Raw genomic sequence first — 21,681 nt, 5'->3', positions numbered from 1 at the left:
AAAATCTTCACAGGTCTCACACACACACACACACACACACACACACACACACACACACACACAAACCCCTGAATTTACAGCAGGCGTGTAGATCCATTTAAAAACTTTTTTATTAAATCCAGATGTTTCCCAGCTCTGTTAGTGTAACATCTGTAAAAATAAACACAATCGTGTATTTCACTTTATAATATTTCACTTTTAAAACATTTATCATCAGTTTTATTCAGTTGTTCAGACACATTTCCAAAGGAACGTCTTTATTTCCTCTGGAGATTCGAGGTCTCGTTAAACAAGTTCAGATTCGGCTGTTAAACACACACACACACACACACACACACACACACACACACACACACACACACACACACACTAAGTGTTCTCCAAAGCGTATATGTTTATAAATTGTCCACGTCTACATCGTTAACCCATCACACTCTGGTACGTAAAGCTCATATGGCTAAAGGCACTAAAGTAAAACAAATAATTTCTGGTTAATGATCATTAAGACTCATGACATCACCAACTCATACATATTAATTAGGAACAAAATTGTTTTTAGTAGTTCTTACTTTCTTAAATGTTTCAGATAACACAAACAGACACACAGACACATGTAACATTTCACAACAGGCCATTAGACAGACAGACAGACAGACAGACAGACAGTTTGAGAGACAGACAGGTTTCAGATAAATTTGAGGTGTTTGTCTTTATCGATGCCATACTTCTCCTTGTTCTCTTCAAAAAGCTGAGTCAGACCCTGCAAAGAGGAGAAATAACATTTTATACACACGCATGCACGCACTCACTCACACACACACACACACACACACACACACACACACACATTGAATATAAAAAGTCTACACCCCTGTTAAAACTGCAGGTTTTTGTGATGTGAAAATGAACCCAAGATAAATCAGGTCAGATCTTTTCCAGCTTTAATGTGAAGCCAACATTCAAGTGAAAATTAACAGAAACATTTTAAGGAGAAAAAAAGAAAAACCTGCACTAACCTGGTTGTGTGTGTGCACCAGTTTATAACGGGTCATGTGACTGAGCTCAGAATGAACCAATCACATTCATGTCCAAAAGTAATTATCATACAGCTGTCATCAATGAAGTTATTCTGATTAACCCCAAATAAAGTTCAGCTGCTTCTCTACTATCTTCTTCACATCTGCTTGGTTTCATTCGGCTGCTGAAGCCATGTTCCTCAAAGAGCTTACAAAGCATGTACGGGTTCTCACTGTAAAATGTCGCTATGGTCAGAGGAGAACTTTCTGGGCATAATTCTAAAAGATCTATCTAAAAACAAGACTGCTTATCATCCAAAGAACACCACAGTCATGGTGAAGCATGGTGGTGGCAGCATCATGCTGTGGAGCTGCTGCTCTTCGACTGGGACTGGGGCTCTAGTTAAGATAGAGGTAATCATGGATCGCTCCAAATAATCTATTCCAGTAGAAAACCTGCAGACCCTCTGTTAGACGGCTGAAGATGAAGAAACTTTTCACCTTCCTGCAGGATTACGAGGAGATCCTCGCTGTCTGATGGATCTGGGGCATTTTTGTAAGGAACAGTGGAATAAAATTACTAATTGAAGATGTGCGAAGATGGAACTCTTACCCAAAAACACTGAATGCTGTGTTACAAGCAAAAGGTGTATTAGTTAAGGGGTGTGTTTACTTATGCAACCAGGATAGTGTAGGTTTTTGCTTTTTTTCCTCCCTACAATGTTTCTATTATTTTCCACTTGAATGTTGGCTTCACATTAAAGGCGGAAACGATCTGACCTGATCCTTAACTACTTAAAACCTGGCACTTTCACAGGGGTGTGTAAACTTTTTATCTCTGCTGTACACCTCTCTCTCAGTGACTGACCTCCATGTAGCGCTGGTGAAGACAATCTATGTCCTCTTTAGTGGGACACGGATTCAGATCGACTGCTATCGGCCTTCCAACTACAGTGAGACAGACGGAGAGACAGACACTTTTATTTATTCATTATCTCAATTACTGCTCAAATTAAACTCTGTGAGTGTATGTGTGTGTGTGTGTGTGTGTGTGTGTGTGTATATATCGTACCCACAGTGTGTATAGGTTTTCTATAGGGTAACAGGCCGAAGCTGTACTGAAACACCCCTCTGGCGTGAAACAGAGGCAAAGCCACACCCATACATCTCTGGAGGCGGTCCTGAACCCGGCGGAGAGCGGAGCCTACAGGGTTCTCCATCTGATCAAACAGCTCATTTTCCCCAAAGGAGAACACAGGAACCAACACTGCGCTACACAAAGAAACAAAGAAACACAGACACACACACATACACAAATAAAATCAGTCACATGCAAATATGTATACACACACACACACACACACGCGCATACACAGTTGTACCCGTGTTTGAGTGCGAGTTTGATGAAGCCTTTCCTCTGCAGTAGCTGGAGAGTCAGTGCTCCAGGCCGCGCCTCCAGGCTCTCTGGAGCTCCGCCCACTGCCACCACCGCTGCAGCCCCGCCCCCTGGATGACTTAGGAGGTAACTCACACTTGTCTTCTCACTCGACACCAACCCTAAAGGTCAAAAGGTCTACAGTTTAAAGGTCAGTGTCAAAGTGTCAACATTTTATCCAGTTTACACCATTATTCTACCATCTGTCTGTCTGTCTGTCTATAAACCCCTCTGACTATCTGTCTGAGAGAATGAGTACTTTTGCCACACATGAGTGTGAAATGCTGTGTGTGTGTGTGTGTGCGTGCACGTGTACAGGGATTGAGAAATGGTCCAACTGAACCTGATGATGAAACAGTGTGTGACAGTTCTAGGAAATAGTGACACTGAACACACACACACACACACCAGTTTCTCAGTGGTGGAGTGCGTGAAGCTGCTGTAGATGATGAAGGTTTCTGCTACTGTTGATTAATAGGGACACATCACTGTGTCACCACAAGAGGGCAATGTTTAACATGTATACAATCAACGCATCACAACATGTTTGACTTCAAGACTGTGTGTGTGTGTGTGTGTGTGTGTTTAATGTCAGTGCCTGTGCTACCCAGTTGGTCCAAAGTCAACTGTTTCTACATAGAAGAATGTCTACTGACGAAATAATGGACATCTCGACCCAGACACACACACACACACACACACACACACACACACACACACACACACACAGTGATATATTGCAATACACTGTGTCCAAAAACTGGAAATCACAAACTACCATCTTAACTTTAAGGTAAATTAATACACCACATATCAACACATAATGTTGTACAGCAGCATGATGGTTTAGGATTGAGCTCCTGGAACAATTTCAGTTGGACATTTCATTAATTTGTGTTTGTAAATGAGTCCTTGTGTGATTTGCTTACACATTTCCCCTCCAAAAGTATTGGAACACAAGGCCAGTTCGTGTGTGTGCTCTACACCAAACATCTGGGTTTGAGATGAAAAGATGGAGGTGAGACGGGAGGATTTACATTTTTATTTCCTGATATTTACGTCTAGACGTGTCAAACATCATAAAACACACAACTTTCTGTATCACAACACAATTTCTAGCTGATCAAAAGTATAGGAACAGATCAGTCCTGAAGTACATGAAAGTAAATAACACTTAATATTCGGTTGCGTTTCCCTTTTACTCGCAGAAACTGCATCAATCCTGCGACTCACTGACACCAAACCGCTGGTTTCTTCTTCTGTGAAGCTTCTCCGGGTTTTTACTGCAGCTTCTTTCAGTAGTTGTTTGTTTCGGGGGGTTTCTCCCTTCAGTCTTCAGGAGGTGAGATGCTGATCAGTTGGGTTAAGGTCTGGTGATTGACTTGTCCAGTCTAAAACTTTCCACTTTTCCCCCGATGAAGTCCTGTGTTGAGGTGGAAGTGTGTTTTGGATCGTTGTCTTGCTGCAAGTTCCTCCTGATTCATTTGGATGCGTTTCTCTGTAAATCTACAGACAGAACGTTCCTGTAAATTTCTGAATTCATTCTTCTGCTACCATCGTGAGCTCATCATCAATAAAGATCAGCGAGAATGTTCCAGAAGCAGCCATGCAAGCCCGAGCCATGACACTACCTCCACCATGTTTCACAGATCAGCTTGTATGGATCATAGCAGATCCATTCTTTCTCCACACTTTGGTCTTTCCATCACTTTGGTAGAGGTTCATCTTGGTTCCAGAACTTTTGTGGATCATCTCTGTATTTCTTTGTGTTGTTTTAAGATTTTTATTCACAGCTCTCACAATGTTTGTCATCAACTGCTGCTCTTTTCCTTGGCTGAACTGTACTGGTCAGCTCCCTGGTCTTCATGTTGGTTTACATTTACATTTATTCATTTAGCAGAAGCTTTTATCCAAAGAAACTTAGTTTATCCTTTTTAACAACAAATACACTCTTCACAGGTGAAAACCAGGGCTCAGACCAAGAGTAGACATTCAGAACTATTAATTTTAATCTAACAGGACACACCTGGGCAACAAGAAACACCTGTCAGTCACAGGTTCCAATATTTTTGATCACTTGAAAAATGGGTGCGTTCAAATAAAAGATGCCATGTTCTAAATAGTTTAATAAATCTAGATATAAATATCAGGAAATGAGGCTGAAATTGTGATCTATCATCTCATTCATCTTTTGATCTCAAACCCAGATGTCTTCAGTGTTCAGCACAAACAATAGAACCGGCCTTGTGTTCCAATACTTTCAGAGCAGACTGTATATTCATAAATGACTCCTAAAGTGATTCACTTATATTTATATACGATTTCTTGAGTGATTCACTCACGTATGTAAATGGTTCTGTTAGTTTTGGGGACCAACCTCCTGATCGTAACCCAGTGTCCATGTCTCACCTGCAAACATGATGTAGTCTCTGAAAAAAGGTACTCGGAACCAGAAGGGCAGCATGAGCAGGTACGGGGTGAGGCCCGGGAACAGCTTGGAAAACTGTGATGCTTCTGTGCAGAAATTCCCAAAAGCACCAGCCACCAGAACACCGTGAGGGTGAAATCCAAAGATATAATTACGTTTAGGGTCCAAATCCACCGTCTTCACCAACTACAGACCAAGAGAGAGAGAGAGAGAGAGAGAGAGAGGTATTGAGACAGAGAGAGAGATAGAGAGAGAGAGAGAGAGAGAATGAGAGAGGCAATGAGACAGACCAAGACAGAGAGAGAGAGAGGCAGCAAGACAGAGAGAGGGAAAGAGAGAGAGGCAGTGAGACAAAGAGAGAGAGAGGCAATGAGACAGACAGAGACAGAGAGAGGCAGCGAGACAGACAGAGAGAGAGAGAGAGAGAGAGAGAGAGAGAGACAGATAAATGTTAAGATTGTTTTAATTTCTATTACAGTACTGTACAGAACCCCTTCTTGACATTTGACCCCGTAACACATCCCCCAGTTCTCTCTTACCGAGATGGGGAAATAGTCCCTGAAGTATTTCCACATAGTCCAGCTCCTGACCCAATGTGACCTTCGACCTCCACTTGTGGGCGTGTCCCTGTCTAAATATAGCCAACCAGCATAAAGCGCGGCCAAAATCCACCAATCACTGACGCAGAGCAGCACGAAGGCCGCCAGACAGCACTGAGCTACACACACACACACACACACACACACACACACACACACACACACACGTTAATACTACTACTAATAATAACAATAAAAAAATATATAATCAGGTATATTATCATCAATACTGACTTGTTCAGTCTGGTATTTTTATTATTTAAATGATTATCATTACTTTGTACTGTGATATTTGGGCAAAAATGTTTATGAAGCGAATTACACTGAAACGAAGAGAGAGGGAGAGCTAGAGAGAGAAATGATAAATAATTAAAAGATAATATCACTTACGTTATAGCAGCTATAAACACTCGCTCCCTCACCTGCTTCTCTCTATTCTCTCTCTCGCTCTATTCTCTCTCTATCTCTATACTCTCTCTATTCTCCCTCACTCTATTCATCTTTATTCTCTCTCGCTCTATTCTCTATCACTCTATTCTCTCTATTATCTCTCCATCTTTATTCTCCCTATCTCTATTCTCTCTCGCTCTATTCTCTCTCCATCTTTATTCTCTTGCTCTATTCTCCCTCACTCTATTCATCTTTATTCTCTCTCGCTCTATTCTCTATCACTCCATTCTCTCTATTATCTCTCCATCTTTATTCTCTCTATCTCTATTCTCTCTCGCTCTATTCTCTATCACTCTATATTTCTATTCTCTCTTTATATCTATATCTTTATTCTCTCTCGCACTATTCTCTCTCTCTAATCAGCAAGGTCATGGGTTTTGTTGAAAGCTATTTTCTATATGGATCTCTAATTTGATTCAGTGGTTATCGATAATTTATTAAATATCACTGAACTAGTACTCAGTAGTTTTTGAGAAGAGTACTTTTACTTGTAATTGAGTATTATTTCAGCAATGTAACAGTACTTGTACTTAAGTACACATTTTCAGTAGCTACTCTTCCACCACTGTCAATCAGAATCCAGAACTCAGCAGCTGTGCTGTAAATGAGTTTTTATTGTTAGTTGATAAATAATAATTATACATAATAATAAATCATTTAATACATTATTATTTAACTTATCTAATCAATAACTTACATCTAAAAACAATTTTATTAAAGAATAAAAAATACTGTACATAATAACATAAGGGTAATTATATAGTAATATTAATATTTAATTAATCTGATTTATTATCGCTCACCAAGCGCGAGGAAGGAGAAGATCCACTGCAGCACCGCGGCGGTCTGCACGCGCCTCCTCACCGGGATATTTAGCGGAGCGAACTGTACCTTCATCTCTACACACACACGCACACACCCACGCACGCGCACAAACAATCTCTCTCTCTCTCTCTCTCTCTCTCTCTCTCTGTGCTGTCCAGTCGCGCGCTGTGCTGTAATTCGGATGGGCGTGTCACGAGCTCGCGTGTGTTAAGTCCTAATTAAATCCTTTTCCGGGGACTTTCCCTTTAACTTTCTGCTTCAGTCCTCTGATTGTAGAAAACTTTCAGTAACCAAATTCTGCTTTTCACAATAACACGTTCACTATATTACCCCGCCCCGTCTTTTCAAAAGCACACCCCTCTCTCGCTGTGATTGGATAAAGAAACCTGACCTCACAGCCCCACCCACTTCCTCCGAACGACGCACTTCTGACCAATTAGATGGGAACTTGTTGATGCCGTCACAACTCAACGTACATTTCCAAACCCCCTCCAGAGGGAGTTTTAATATAATTTTTTATTTAGTATTAATTCAGTTTATTTACTGTTGACTATGGACATAACATTGACATATACCACTGGCTTTGCTTTTTAATAATAAATAATCAGGTTTCATTCAATAATCTCAGTTTTTATTCAATATTTATTTCCTGAAAATATCTGTTACAGCAGTTTACAAACAGAAAGTGAGAATAAAATTGTATTTGTTTGCTTATGATGTTAGTAGATGTTTTTTTAATGTTATGATTTTAGGATACTATGTTGTTAAAGAGTATTAGAATTATATTAGAATTATTGATCCAATTACACCAAAACTTGTATGAATGTAATATTAATATTTAGTATACAGATATTAACTGCAGGAATCAAGCAAACAAATGTAAACTGTATGTGATAAATGCGATAACATATGAATAGATTATTAAAACTTTAGCATGATGTAGATATTGACACACTCACTAATATATACACAGATATATAAATTATATATATATTAGATATTATTTTGTCATACATATATACCGACATAAAGGATGTAATAAAAATATTTTTTGTCTGAAAAAACAAACAGGTTTAACTTGTGTACAGCTCTATGTTTTTTAAAATGTGTGTAATTGTTGATGTGTTTGTGTAACGTGTATATAAGGAGTCTCCAGCTGTGAGCTGTAACTTTCAATTTTCCCACATCTTCAGGACAGAGGAGTTTACGCTTCTTTACAGTTTCTCACTAACATGACAAACTGTTAAATATATATATATATATATATATATATATATATATATATATATATATATATATATATATAGAGAGAGAGAGAGAGAGAGAGAGAGAGAGAGAGAGAGATAGATAGATAGATAGATGTATAGCTACTATAATGTAGGTGAGAATGGGAATTATCTTGTTTCACCAATGTTCCACAACATTCAATGTAACTATAAATGGATAAGAAGTAATTCAACTCCATCAAACCACCCCAACATTCATTATTTTCCTGTAAAGCACAATCACTAATGTTTTTATTCATTACATTTGAAACATTTCTTGTGTGTTGGTAGCAAACTATAAGTCATGAAAATGAATTATAGAAGTATTAACGCTCTGTTACTGTTTGCTTACTTGTGTTTACTTTACTATGTTTGTGCACTCAGGATTACAAACAAACAAACAAACAAACAAACAAACAAACAAAAAACAGTCCTTTCTGAAGGCTTAACAACAGGAACGTTGGTGTTGCCAAAGCAACACAATCTCACAGCACATCATCTCAGTTTTATTGCACAGCACAACCATAATCACCTGTCTGTGGTTATGTCTCGATCCTGTAAGACACAGATTATGACACACTGATCAGTTCTGAGGCTCTCAAACAGTAAAACACAACATTTGTGTAAAAATATGTGTTAAGTTTCAGGATTTTTACCTCTTACAAGCTCACATGGACACTCACACACCTCTATATTACAGACAGGAAGTACGATACTCACTGTAGTGTCTCCAGTGTACAGCGTGGATCCTTCAGTAGATCAGAGAGCAGTTTTGCTCCTGATTCTCCTGGATTATTTCTGCTCACGTTCAGTTCTCGTAGCTTTGATAAGGGGTTTGTTTTCAGAGCTGAAGCCAAAGCAGCAAAACCTTCACCTTTAATATTGCACTGATATAACCTACAGAAAAAAATCACACCATACATTTACATTAACATTAACCATAACAAGACTTACAAATCTGCTTTATAGTCTCTACTGAAAAAACTATTTCACGCCAGCACAAATCATCCATGCTCTAGGAACACCACAAGAGAAGAGTTAGTATGAGAATTAGTACAGCAAGAAAATGGTCTCCATAGTGCTTCTTTTTTGATTTAGTCCTGGTTTATACAGTCTTCATTTGATGACAGCCAGTTCCTCAGCTGTTCTCCAGCTGCATTCTCAATCAGTTGCAAAGGTTGGAACGGCGCTCAGGGGCAGATCTACCAGGAGAGAGCTACAGTAGTCCAGTCTTGAGATGACAGTTAACTGAACAAGCACCTGAGTGGCCTCTGTGGTTAGGAAAGGCTGGATTCTCCTGATGTAAAGTAGAAACATGCATGAGCGAGTTGGGTGAGAAATGTGAGTAGTGAATGACAGTTGGTTGTCCAGTCCTACACCAAGGTTGCATGCACTCTAAGATCCAAGAGTTTTCTGAGGTGCTCACAAGATCTTGACATGGGGATGCACCTCAAGGGCTATACTGAAGCTTAGATGAAGTCTTTCTGGGATTTAGTTTCATGTGATGAGTTGCCTCAATTATGCCCGCCAGACATTCTTATATCCACACAGGAATTGCAGAGGGAGGATAAGTTCTGTCATCAGCATAGGAGCGGTATAAAAAGCTATGTGAATATATGACCTCACTGAGTGAGTGGAGGGAAATTAGAAGAGCACTGAGACTTGTTCAGGAGGAAACCGACCACTGCAGGAGACCCTTAATTTTATAAGACCTTGTTGCACTTCTTCTGGCTTGCCTGCTCGGCTTGCCTGCCAAGTAGGTTTACATACATTATGACAAGTATTGGGATCTCCTGAATATGCTTTTCAGCCAAAACAGGTCCATTCACAGGGATAGTAGACAACAGAGCTTGCAAAGGTCATCATTGCAGCAGGCTCAGAGAAGAATGCTAAAACAGGTGCCTTGAAGGCATGGCATGAATTCATGAGTGGACAGGAAGGCAAGACCCAAACACTGCAGGAGACAAAGAGCAGGGCTTGTCTAAGCCATCAGTGGAATAGGGCTCATGAAGGCCATCACCAGAGCAGCTACCATGGAGTTTGGCAATGGAACTTGAGTGTCCAAGGCTGTGGGCTGTGGTCTACAAGCTTCTGGGGCCACAGGTTGAGGTACACAAGTGTCCACAGTCATGGGCTGAATACTACAAGTAGCTGGGAGACTGAAGTCTGTGGTGGATTTGGCAGCTGGCTGAGGCACATAAGTAATTGAGGCCCATATGCTCCAAGGGAAGAAGGACCCAGTGCACCCACTCCTGATCTCTAACTTGCTTCTTGTTGACCTCAGTGTAGGATCAAAATAAGCATTCAGAAGGTCTACCAATCATACTGCAGTCAGGTAATCTTGTTTTTTCTTAACAAGCAAAGTCCCTGTCCACTCATAATAACCCTCAAGAGCATGAAGAAAACCTTGGCCTTCTCTGACAGGGATCTTTTTTTTTTTCTTTTTTTTAAAATCTTTTTACCTCTTCTGGTGCCCAGGATTAACCTCGTATTTTCATTATGAGGACGAGGATGAGGGAAAACTATTAATTGGAGGGGTCTAATCTGTGCTGAATCCAATTTTCTTCAACAGAGAGGACTAATGAGAGAGGCATGGATGCAAGAGCTTATTTGACTTATTTGACTTATTTGAACTTTTCTTTTAATTGTCAACAAAGCCCATAGGGTTCAGTGATCAGGCAGACAGAGTCAACAAAGACAGGGCCAAACTTACAAACCAGGAAAACAGGCAAGAGTCAAAACCACGTAAACAATATTTTAAGAACTACGAACAAGAACAATGCCAGTGAGAAGAGTAAAGAAATGTAAAATTATAATTAAAATACATACAATATAAATGGTCTCATTCTACTAGGTGTGAGCATTTGGGTGATCAGTGTCTACAGTGATAAAGTGATGATCTGACCTCAGTATCTCCAGTGTACAGTGTGGATTCTCCAGACCAGCAGAGAGCAGCTTCACTCCTGAATCTTGCAGTTTATTGACACTCAGGTCCAGTTCTCTCAGGCCGGAGGGGTTTAAGCTGAGAACTGAGGACAGAACTCTACAGCTTTCCTCCGTCAGGTTACACTCACGCAGCCTGGAAGGGAAATTATGATATATCAGAATACTTGCAACTCAAACACACATACATACATTCTTATTTTATTTAATAACAAAGTATGTTTTCTCAAAGTTTAGATTCCTAGACTCCTACATCGTGTAGGTAATGTGGTTCTCATTTTGGTTCACTCTAGAAAAGTGTTTTAATTGGTATCACAAGCTGGTTGTAGTATAAATATGATAAAGACACCAGATGAGATTATTGAGTGATGATTGTAGAGGCTCGACAAACACGTTACACTGTAAAGGACTGTATTTTTTTTCTTTCAAATCTGTTTGGCAGGAAAAGCTCACTGCTTTCTGGATTCCTTCATCAGGAAAATCCAATCAACCAAAAAACCACTTTAAACATATGCAATGTCCTCATTTTCTCACTCTGACTCAGTTTGAGCTTTTCAATGTTTGGAAAGCAAGATTCTCAGTTAATTTTTCAGCATGCATGCGTAAAGTGATGATCTGACCTCAGTATCTCCAGTTTACACTGTGGCATCTCCAGGCCAGCAGAGAGCAGCTTCACTCCTGAATCTTGCAGGTTATTGCTACTCAGGTCCAGTTCTCTCAGACTGGAGGAGTATGAGCTGAGAACTGAGGACAGAACTCTACAGCTTTCTTCTGTCAGATTACACCCAAACAGCCTAGATGAGAAATAATTATACATCAAACATTGGTAAAACTCAGTCATCTGTTACAGTAACAATTAGATTTGGAATGAAAGATTATACAGAAGTTTTGTAAATACTTAAAGGGTTATTAAAGTCATTAATGATGTGTGGCCAGGTAGAAATGCCAGTAGCACCATGAACAAACACCACAACTAAAACTGTAGCATTGGCTCCAAGGGCCCATGACTGGAGGACAACGACTGAACCTACCACTGACTCTTTTCTGGTAACCTGGTGGGGCTCCTACTCCATAGAGAAAAGATTGGGACCAAATAACTCACTAAGCATGCCAGCTTGTCCATCCAAGCAAACTTACCATATCAGTCTCCTAAAAATACCTCAAGCCTCTATCTGTCCTCTCCACCTTAACTGCAGGAGTGGAGATGGAGGAAGATTAACAGGATAACTTCACTACTTTCTCCCAGATGAACCCACCTCATCTGATATCACATTTGTAATGTGTCCATAATGATCAGGAAGCAGTCCTATATAAGGCCCCCAGAGTGACTGAGGAATCAAGCAGTTTCTGGAGATTGAACTACGTGTCACCGGTAGGTTAACTCCTTCAGACCCTGCGTTAATTGGAATGTGATGTGACACCACTGCAAGCGGCACTCCACCACTGCGGTGGTAAACTACCACCACGGTAGTGGTGGTAAATGTTTACCTACGGCAGCCCTAAATGTTTGCATCAGGTCTCCCTGGTAGTAGGCAAGACAAGCAAAAAGAAATGCTGAGGAAGTTAAGACGTGACACTGAATGGAGTGCTGAACCTTCATAGCTCCACAGTGACAATTTTGTAAGCCCTAACCATGTAAACTCCTCACCTAAATACCCATAATGCCTCTCACTTCTCTCTCTCTCTACTTTGCATTGTAAAAACAAACATCACTTTTAGAGTTCAGTTATCCATTGTGGTTTGTATGGTTTTGACCATGGTGTGCCCTCAGGCCTAGCCTCATCATGCAAGTGTCATTTTAATAAGTATAATATCATTGCATATACATTGTATTTCACTTATCACTTTAATAATACATTTATGAAAAAATACTCACAAGGCTTTCCTAGATGCTTTTACCACCACTAGCAGCTTCTGAAGACATTCCTCAGATCTATCATATTTCGTCAAATCAAACTCGTCTAGCTCCTGTTCTGAGTTCAGCATCAGAAACACCAGAGCTGACCACTGACCAACAGAGAGTCTGGTTCCACTGAGACAACTGTTACCTCCTCTGTTCAGGTAAGTTTGTACTTCCTGTTCTAGAGAATAGTCATTCAGATCATTCAGACACTGGAACAGATTGATGGATTTCTCTGGAAAGGGATTCTTTTTGATCTTCTCCTTGATGTACTTGACTGTTTCCTGTTTGCTGTGAGAGCTGCTTCCTGTCTGGGGCAGTAGGTCTTGTAAGAGAGTCTGATTGGACTCCAGTGAGAGACTCAGAAGGAAGCGGAGAAACAGGTCCAGGTGTCCATTCTCACTCTGTAAGGCCTTGTCCACTGCACTCCTCAGGAATGCAGACATGGTTTGCTTTTTTAAGAGAGGCAACACTCCAGTGTTTTGATCTCTTAGGAGATTTCTGTTTTTCAAGACAAAGGAAATTAATGTGTATAATGCAGCCAGAAACTCCTGAATGCTCAGATGTACAAAGCTGAACACCTTTCCCAGGTGAAGCCCAAACTCCTCTCTGAAGATTTGGGTACACACTCCTAAGTACACTGAAGCTTCTCTGACATCAATGCCACACTCTCTCAGGTCTTCCTCATAGAAGATCAGGTTTCCTTTCTCCAGCTGCTGGAAAGCCAGTTTTCCCAGTGCCATGATACACTCTCTGGTCTGCTGAGGATCAGGGTCACATTTCTGATGGTACTTTTGGTCCTTGTGTTTGATCTGGAAGATCAGGAAGTGTGTGAACATTTGAGTCAGAGTCTTGGGGGACTCTCCACTCTCTGCTCCACCCAACATTCTCTCTAGAACAGTGGCTGAGATCCAGCAGAAGACTGGGATGTGGCACATGATGTAGAGGCTTCTTGAAGACTTCATGTGTCTGATGATTTTATTGGCCAATCGCTGATTACTGATCCTCTTCCTGAAGTACTCCTCTTTCTGAGGATCACTGAACCCTCGTACCTCTGTTACCTGGTCTACACACTCAGGAGGGATCTGATTGACTGCTCCTGGTCGAGAGGTTATCCAGAGGAGAGCAGAGGGAAGCAGATTCCCCTTGATGAGGTTTGTCAGCAGCACATCCACTGAGGCTGACTCTGTCACATCACACAATCTCTCATTCTTCTGGAAATCTAGAGGAAGTCGACACTCATCCAGACCATCAAAGATCAACACCACTTTGTAGGCATTGCAGTCTATGAAGTGTAATTCTTTCATTTCTGGGAAAAAATGATGAAGAAGCTTCATCAAACTGACGTTTTTCTCCTTCATCAGATTCAGCTCTCTAAAGGGAAGTGGAAACATGAAGGTGACGTCCTGATTTGCTTTTCCTTCAGTCCAGTCCAGAATGAACTTCTGCACAGAGACTGTTTTTCCAATTCCAGCTACTCCTTTAGTCAGCACTCGTCTGATGGACTTGTCTTTAAAGAGGTCATTACATTTGATGGGTGTCTCCTGTGTTGCTGGTGTCCTGGAAGCTGTCTCAATCTGTCTCACCTCATGTTCATTATTGACGTCTCCACTCCAACCCTCTGTGATGTAGAGCTCTGTGTAGATCTCATTCAGAAGTGCTGAGCTTCCATGCTGTGAGATTCCTTCATGAATTCTTTTACATTTCTCCACAAGTTTGGATTTGAGTTTGTCCTGATACACAGAGGGCAGTCCCACCTCTAACAGAACAGAAGAATGTGATTTTATCATATAAACATCTGCTCAAGGAATTCCATACTGGGTAACAAATTCTGCACTTGAACACTGTGCTGTCCATCTCTACAGACATCACCCTCTGATCCAAGTAACACCCTACACCCTACTACCCTCTACTGCCCCTCTGGGTACTCACCCTGACTGTTTCCCATACCCCCTCCCTGCATTTTTCTTATTCCTGCTGCACTTTATTTATGTCCTGTCAGCATTGTGTAGGTTTTACTTTCACCTGGGGTCCAGGAGAAACATTACAGCATGGGAATAATGGCAGGAATCAGTTTCCTTACTGTTCTGCAGTGTGTTAGCGAGATCTGCGTGGTTCATGTTCTTCAGAACGTGCAGTGTGATCTTCAGCGTTCCCTCTCTGACACTGTGATGAACCTCCTCTTCCTCCACTTCCCTCTCAGTGCATGCTGGGTAATCTGGGATCAGGAGCTTCTTAAACCTTTTTAATTCATTCTTCAATAGAGTGATGACTTTGTGCTCAAGATCCTCATTAAGAAAAGATAAAGTAAAACATTCTAAGATTCTACAGAATAAATTCTTCAGAATTTAATGTCCATAAAAATGTAATTCTGTGTGATTAACTATAAAACTCCTATTACAATCTTAAAATGTCAATAATTAATACAGCAAGTAGAATGAAATACAGCCCTTTATTATGGTGTATAATTTAGTTGACATGTATGTAAAATATATACCATTATATTTTTTAAAAATATACACACCTTGAATATTAAATCCAGCATTTTGCAATTCTCAGTGTTCTTTTGTGTACTGTGGATAAACAAAACACTGAGTTTAACTGAATAAATATGCAACTATATACACACATTTAGCAATATTAGATTCTTATATTATTGTGATAATCCAGTGTGGAGAGTCACAAGCGTTATTTTGGGTTAAGGCAGTAAAATTATTGTAATGTATTTTAGAATTTCCCGATATTTTTAGAGATGAATAACAGATGTTAATAAGTGAATTAATTAGCATGCATGGTATAAGTTATGTGTTATTTAATTATGTCTCTTCACAGGCAGTTGAAATTAAATGCACACTGGATTCATTTTTTTTATTTCCTTTGGTCAGCTTAATTTTTCAGCTCATAAATTATATCATATTAAGTTGAGTGTGGAACAATGCCCTCAAATATAATAACTATACTGACCTCAGTTCAGTAGAACAGTCTCCATCTCTGAAGAACAATGGAAAGTTCATCGACTCTTCACTCTTCAGTGAAAAACGGTTGGGTTCCCTTGAGGCATTTCTGAGTACGGGGCAAAATAGTTGATGGAGAATTGTATTTATTATTATTTCATTATAAAGTAGGTTGTTGAACTCATTTTAACGACACATTACACTTAATTTAGGCATAAATCCCCTAAATTCATTCTTTGGGAAAGAGACTTGGTTAAAGCATTAAATATTTCAGCTTGCTAATGAAGAATTACTTCATTACATATCATACCACAGCACATTTTGTCAGGAATTTACAAGTCATAGTTTATGGCCCTGAGTTCTTCAGTCTGCCCCTTAGTGGAAAAGCATATACTAGCTCTGGAATATTAATTCAGAACACGTATTCTAATATATTTCTTAGTCCAGATCAGAACCTTTATCAGGCCAGGTTTTTGCTGGAATTAAAATGTCACACTTGCATCCTAATTCACGCTGGATTCTCCATGAAGAATTACATTACATGAAAAGGTGTTTATGAAAAGAAGGACGGTTTTGGTCTTGTTATGTCACATGAGATTTCTTCAGTGTCACATTCTTTAAATAAATTTGAGTTTGATCTCAAACCCAGATGACATCGGTAGAGCACAAACTAATTAAATGACCTTGCCGTTCCAATAGTTTCGGATAGGACTGTATGTCAGTATTTATATTTTTCTTCTCTCACCTCTCGTTTTTCTCCGTGTCCTGATTTTCAGAGACACTCATTTTGGAGCTCATCAAATCTGTACACACACACACACACACACACACACACACACGCACGTACATACACACAGACAGAGAGAGAGAGAGAAAATAGTTAAATATGTTAAATATTATAATAATAAATAATAAAATATTATAATAAATACAAAGGATGTTAAATATTCAAACATAATATTATAATCAGATACTTTACATTATCACATTATCAGGTTCTTAAGTAAATTGTCTTGTGTTATAGTTCTGCATACTTACTGCGTTCTTCACTCTTTATGTTCGTCTTGTCACAAATCGAAACTGCTGAGATTTACTCAAACTGGTTTGACTGGTTTTATCTTCTAAGTAAAAAGGCAAAGATTAGGTCACAGTGTTTACCAGAATGCTTCAGCTACGAGAATGCTTCAGAATACATATAACATCCTGTAGCTTTTTATTTAACTGGTTAAAAAAAAACAAAGTTAGCAATATTTTGTTGTATTCTTCAGAAGTTAAAACTACAAAGTCATTGTTCAGAGCTGTAATGTCTGTGACATTTTGCATACATTACATTAATCACATCAATGTTTTACAAGCAAAATAAGTACATTGTTTTAATACTGCTTCATTATTGTTGGAAAACACTCTTATCATAATGATTTCAGGTAAGCTTGTATATATAGTTTGGTTCAGTTGTTAAGTATTAATCTTGTATATGCAGCTAAAATGAAGCAATACCTTATTTAAGGATTTTTGTGTGCTGTAAAATGAACACTGGGACGTTCTCTATACGTGTGCTCTTTTGTTGTCTTTTTCTGTAGGTTTTTTTTACCTTGTGGTAGTCTGGATGCGGTCACGTAAAAAATCACACGTAAAGGTTTTCAGTGAAAATGTTCCGTTTCTTTCTTAAAAACCAACACATTACAATACAGAGCAGTGCATAAGTATTCATCCCACCTGAACCTTTCCACATCGTGTAGTATTACAGCTGAGAAATTAAATGGATTCTATGTCATGGATCTACACAAAACAGGAAATAATATTGAAGTGGAGGGAAAATCAATATAGTTTGCAAAATTATATTTATAAAAATATAAAGGTTCTGATTGTATAAATTTGTGATTGTATAAATATTCAACCCCTAAATTAGTTACTAATTCAGTCTAAATGACACAATTAGTTGAATGGCATCAAGTTGTGTGTAATTTAAGTCATGTGAACATCCTGCAGAGGCAGTTCTTAATATTTGGGCAACATGGTGGTGCAGCAAGTATTGTTGTCTCCTCACAGCTCCAGAGCCCAGGGTTTGATCCTGACCTGAGGTTACTGTCTGTGTGGAGCTGGACATCTTCTCACCATGTCCAGAAATGTATTCCAGCCTTGTGCCCAATGGTGTCCATAATAAGCCAATACCATAACATGATAGCAGATATGTTAATTGTAAGCAGTGACCAACAAATTACAAGAGTGAACATTGCTGGGTTAGAAGTTCTTTGGTTACTAAAATAAATTATATTTTTAACCACCATCCCTGCCTGGCAGTATTCTGTAGAATCTGGATGTTTGGTTGATTCGACTGTTCATCAGATGGATGAAATATGTATTTTGCCCAAGTACATGAATTTCCTATGTTGAAACAGGATTTGTGATTTGGTGCTGGAGGGAATCCGTGGTCCCGAACACTACTTAAGGATCTGTATTTGTGTCAATGCTTCAGGGCTATCGTTTAGGGAACATTTAGACACTCTTGTCATACAGTGAGCTTGGTGGGGATACTGGGGAATACTTCATATCCTTTTTAGGACATGCCCCATTCCTTGTAAACATTTTACAAATATAACAGTGGCTTTATGAATTCAGAGACACTCGGTCAGAATCTGCGACGAAATGCAGGTGTGTGTCTTCTGTGTGAGAAGGAGAACACTACATGATGATGTGGAGATAAGGTCTCGATCTCTGTGCAGAATCACCAGGTGCATCCATCATTTTGCCGCATGTCACATTGAATCCGCCCCCTTTTTTTTTCTCTCCAGACATGAACAACGGCGTCTTGCAAGTCTTCTCCTGCTCCTTGTGTCCACTGTCCTTTACAGCTCAAATGTATCTCCACAAACATATCCGGGGATGCCATTACAAGGAGTATGTCAGATTACTTAAAGCAGGAGAGGTTAAATATGAGAACCTCACAAGCAGATACAGTGGACAACAGACATCCTCTGGTACTAACAAATCTCAGAACCAAAAAATGAAAAAACTCAATTGCTCACATTGTGGGAAGAGATTTAGTCAGCAAAGTCATCTGGAAATACACCAGCGTGTTCACACAGGAGAAAAACCGTATGGGTGTTGGCAGTGTGAGAAGAGTTTTACACAGAAGAGTCATCTCCGAACACACCGGCGTGTTCACACTGGAGAAAAGCTGTACAGCTGCTCCAAGTGTGCAAAGAAGTTTTGTGACCGCAGTTCTTTCAAAACCGGTGTATCCACACAGGAGAGAAGACGTATCAGTGCTCGCAGTGTGGACAAAGTTTTACTACCTCGAGTGGTCTGAAAATACGCAACCGCACTCACACAAGAGAGAAGCATTATCAATGCTCGCAGTGCCAGAAGCCGTTTATCGTCCAAAGTTACCTCAAAAGTCACCAGCACATTCACGCAGGAGAGAAGCCGTTATCGTGATGATCCGTGGTGGAGGTAGACTTATGAAACATACGGGTCTGCGTATGAGACTTGCTGGGACACGGAGATTGTAAACTCTAAATATATGTCATTTGACAAATGGTAGATTTTTAAAAAACAAACATTTTCTTCACTAAGTTTATTATAGTTACATACTTGCTCCACTCTCATTTAAAACATGTCTTTAAATAAAGTACACAAGGTGTACTTGCCCTTAACATGTGAACTACGGTGCTTAAAATTTTGTTTACTAAACTGTAAAAATGCTAGCTAGATGCAATTTTAGACGGGGGGGCGTCACTTACGACCAGTCATGTGACCTACGTTCTTATACAGTCCCCTCAGAACTCAAGATGTCCTCAAAACACGTCTTGTGTCCTGGAGCCAGCAAAGCCTGAATATCTCGGATTAGGAAACATGATTCTTACTGCCTTGCACATTAATCTGATTTTGGTAACGCTGTCATTAGCTTTTAGTCTTCACTTGCAGCTGAAGGCGAAGCGTAAACGTAATGAAGTTAGGGTTAGGGTTGCCTTTAGTCCTAAGACTGAAATAGTCTGGTAATGCATAACTCTACAGCATATTTGGGGGCTTTTTTTTAAAATAAAAAATATAACTGCTTTAAAACTAAATTACACTGTCTCTTAAATCTAGTGTTTATTGTTAGTCCTTCACTGTAAAAATTCTCCTGAACTTTTCTACCAAAGGTACTACTACTCCACAATTAAAAGATCCAAAGAAATTCTTTCCTCAACAAAGTTTAGCAAATCTGGACATTCATTAGAGTTCTTGCCTGCTGCTTCCAGGAAGAACTCGATCCCGCCACACCAACAGGGAGAAAATTAAAACCTGTATTAAAAACCCTGGATTAGAAATTCAGTTCAGTTTTATTTGTGTAGCGTGTTTAACAGTGCACATCGTCCCAGAGCAGCTTTACAGAAATATATAAATTCAGGATATAGATTTTAAATGTATGAATTTATCCCTAATGAGACGATATGAGGAAGAATTCTTGAGAGGAACCAGACTCAAAAGGGAACCTGTCCTCATCTGGTTGACACCGGATAGTGCGATTATAAATAAATACACCCTTTCTATAAATGTCCTAATACTACATGGTGAAATAGTGCAGTTGTGTAAACAGGAAATTCATTACAGTTTCAACATGGAGTCTGTTTTGTTGGACTTCTCCACTGTTCACTGATGGAGACTTGAGTGCAGAACTGTTTGTGGTAATTGTAGTGCTAAAGCCATCATAGCATAACTGCTCATATGAACTGAGGTCCAAAGCCATCTTTATGGTTTTTAAGTGTGCATCATTAGCTGCCTGGGAAGGGGGGATTAATCATAATTACTTAATAGTGGTGGGTTGGACAGGGTTTTCTTTCCTTCTTCTGGCTATGGTATCTGTGGTAGCCCGTGTAATCGTCTGGTAAAAAGTTGTGAACTGATTGGGTAGGGTCTAAGGAACATTCTGACCAAATTTGGTCACCACCATCAGGTCACATTTGGGCCTAATTTGGAAGTATGTTTATGGTCATAACTTTTGAACCTTATAGCCAAAAGCATCCCCTGATTATCGGGGTCAAGGCAAGTTCAACATCAAGTATGACATCAATTTCCACCTAATTTGATTTTCCACCATCTTGGATTTTGTCCAAAAAAAAAATTCACTGCTCCTCCTAAAAATTTTGGACAATCATCACTAAATTTGGCACAGGTCATCTTCAGAGTAAGCTTCACAAAATCATCAAAAGAAGTTTTATTAGTAAAAACGCCACCTTATGGTCAATAGTTACAATAACATGCTGAAAATTCTTCCATCTAACTGCCATTTTTGCTCCTCGTCCTGTCTAATAGTCACCAAATGTGGCTCACATCATCTTGAGACCTGTGTGAACAAAAGTCCATCAAAGGAACTCCAATATTCAAAACCGTTCTTGGACTAAAAAACACGTGAACCTACAAATCACTTGACTCCCTTTACCTATAATTACGGTTCTGTGTTCCTGTGATTGCTCCTGCAGAATCTGTAGCGCATCTGTGAATGTGCGGCTCACCAAGTCTGGGTGCTTGGCCCCCGAAAATACTGCTTTGCAGCTTCAATATTTAATTGTATTCGGGTGTAAAGTATAAATTCCCTTAAAATCAATTAACTAAAAAAATACAGTTAATTACATTCTACTTCTTATATTTATAATGAAAAGCTTTGAAGTCGGTGAACTTTTTCATTCGTCTGTTTCCTTTCCCAGTATTTTTAAATGAAGTTATTTTTGTTTTTATTTTATCCTGCCGTCTTTAAGACCATGATGGCTGAGGAGCAATATTACTGCAATATTGTGATGATAAACTAATAAACATGAGTTGTTATTAAAATGGAGACAAATGACTATAAAATACTCAAAGTAGAAAAACTTGGATGCAAACA

General features: G+C 39.4%; 2 protein-coding genes across 2 annotated transcripts; both read right to left on the bottom strand.

Moving 5' to 3' along the window:
- Window positions 1–92: 92 nt before the first annotated feature.
- On the bottom strand, window positions 93–7,076 carry mogat3a (monoacylglycerol O-acyltransferase 3a). The gene is made up of 7 exons (XM_017486617.3): window positions 6,732–7,076; window positions 5,419–5,597; window positions 4,861–5,065; window positions 2,399–2,573; window positions 2,089–2,288; window positions 1,885–1,964; window positions 93–760 (listed from the first exon to the last, which is right to left on the bottom strand). Exons 1-7 carry the CDS (start codon window positions 6,823–6,825, stop codon window positions 686–688), a joined length of 1,008 nt encoding a protein of 335 aa, XP_017342106.1. The 5' UTR covers window positions 6,826–7,076; the 3' UTR covers window positions 93–685.
- A 988-nt stretch (window positions 7,077–8,064) lies between these two features.
- On the bottom strand, window positions 8,065–16,890 carry LOC108275689 (NLR family CARD domain-containing protein 3). The gene is made up of 10 exons (XM_017486606.3): window positions 16,854–16,890; window positions 16,561–16,618; window positions 15,826–15,924; window positions 15,386–15,434; window positions 14,945–15,149; window positions 12,838–14,620; window positions 11,582–11,755; window positions 10,924–11,097; window positions 8,739–8,915; window positions 8,065–8,573 (listed from the first exon to the last, which is right to left on the bottom strand). The coding sequence occupies exons 2-10, from the start codon at window positions 16,611–16,613 to the stop codon at window positions 8,561–8,563; spliced, it is 2,727 nt and encodes a 908-aa protein (XP_017342095.1). The 5' UTR covers window positions 16,614–16,618; window positions 16,854–16,890; the 3' UTR covers window positions 8,065–8,560.
- Between the last annotated feature and the right edge of the window lie 4,791 nt (window positions 16,891–21,681).

Source organism: Ictalurus punctatus, chromosome 15, assembly GCF_001660625.3.
Source record: "Ictalurus punctatus breed USDA103 chromosome 15, Coco_2.0, whole genome shotgun sequence".
Lineage (NCBI taxonomy): Eukaryota > Metazoa > Chordata > Actinopteri > Siluriformes > Ictaluridae > Ictalurus > Ictalurus punctatus.
Note: the sequence above shows the minus strand (reverse complement) of the source record. Positions and strands in the feature narration are given on the sequence as shown.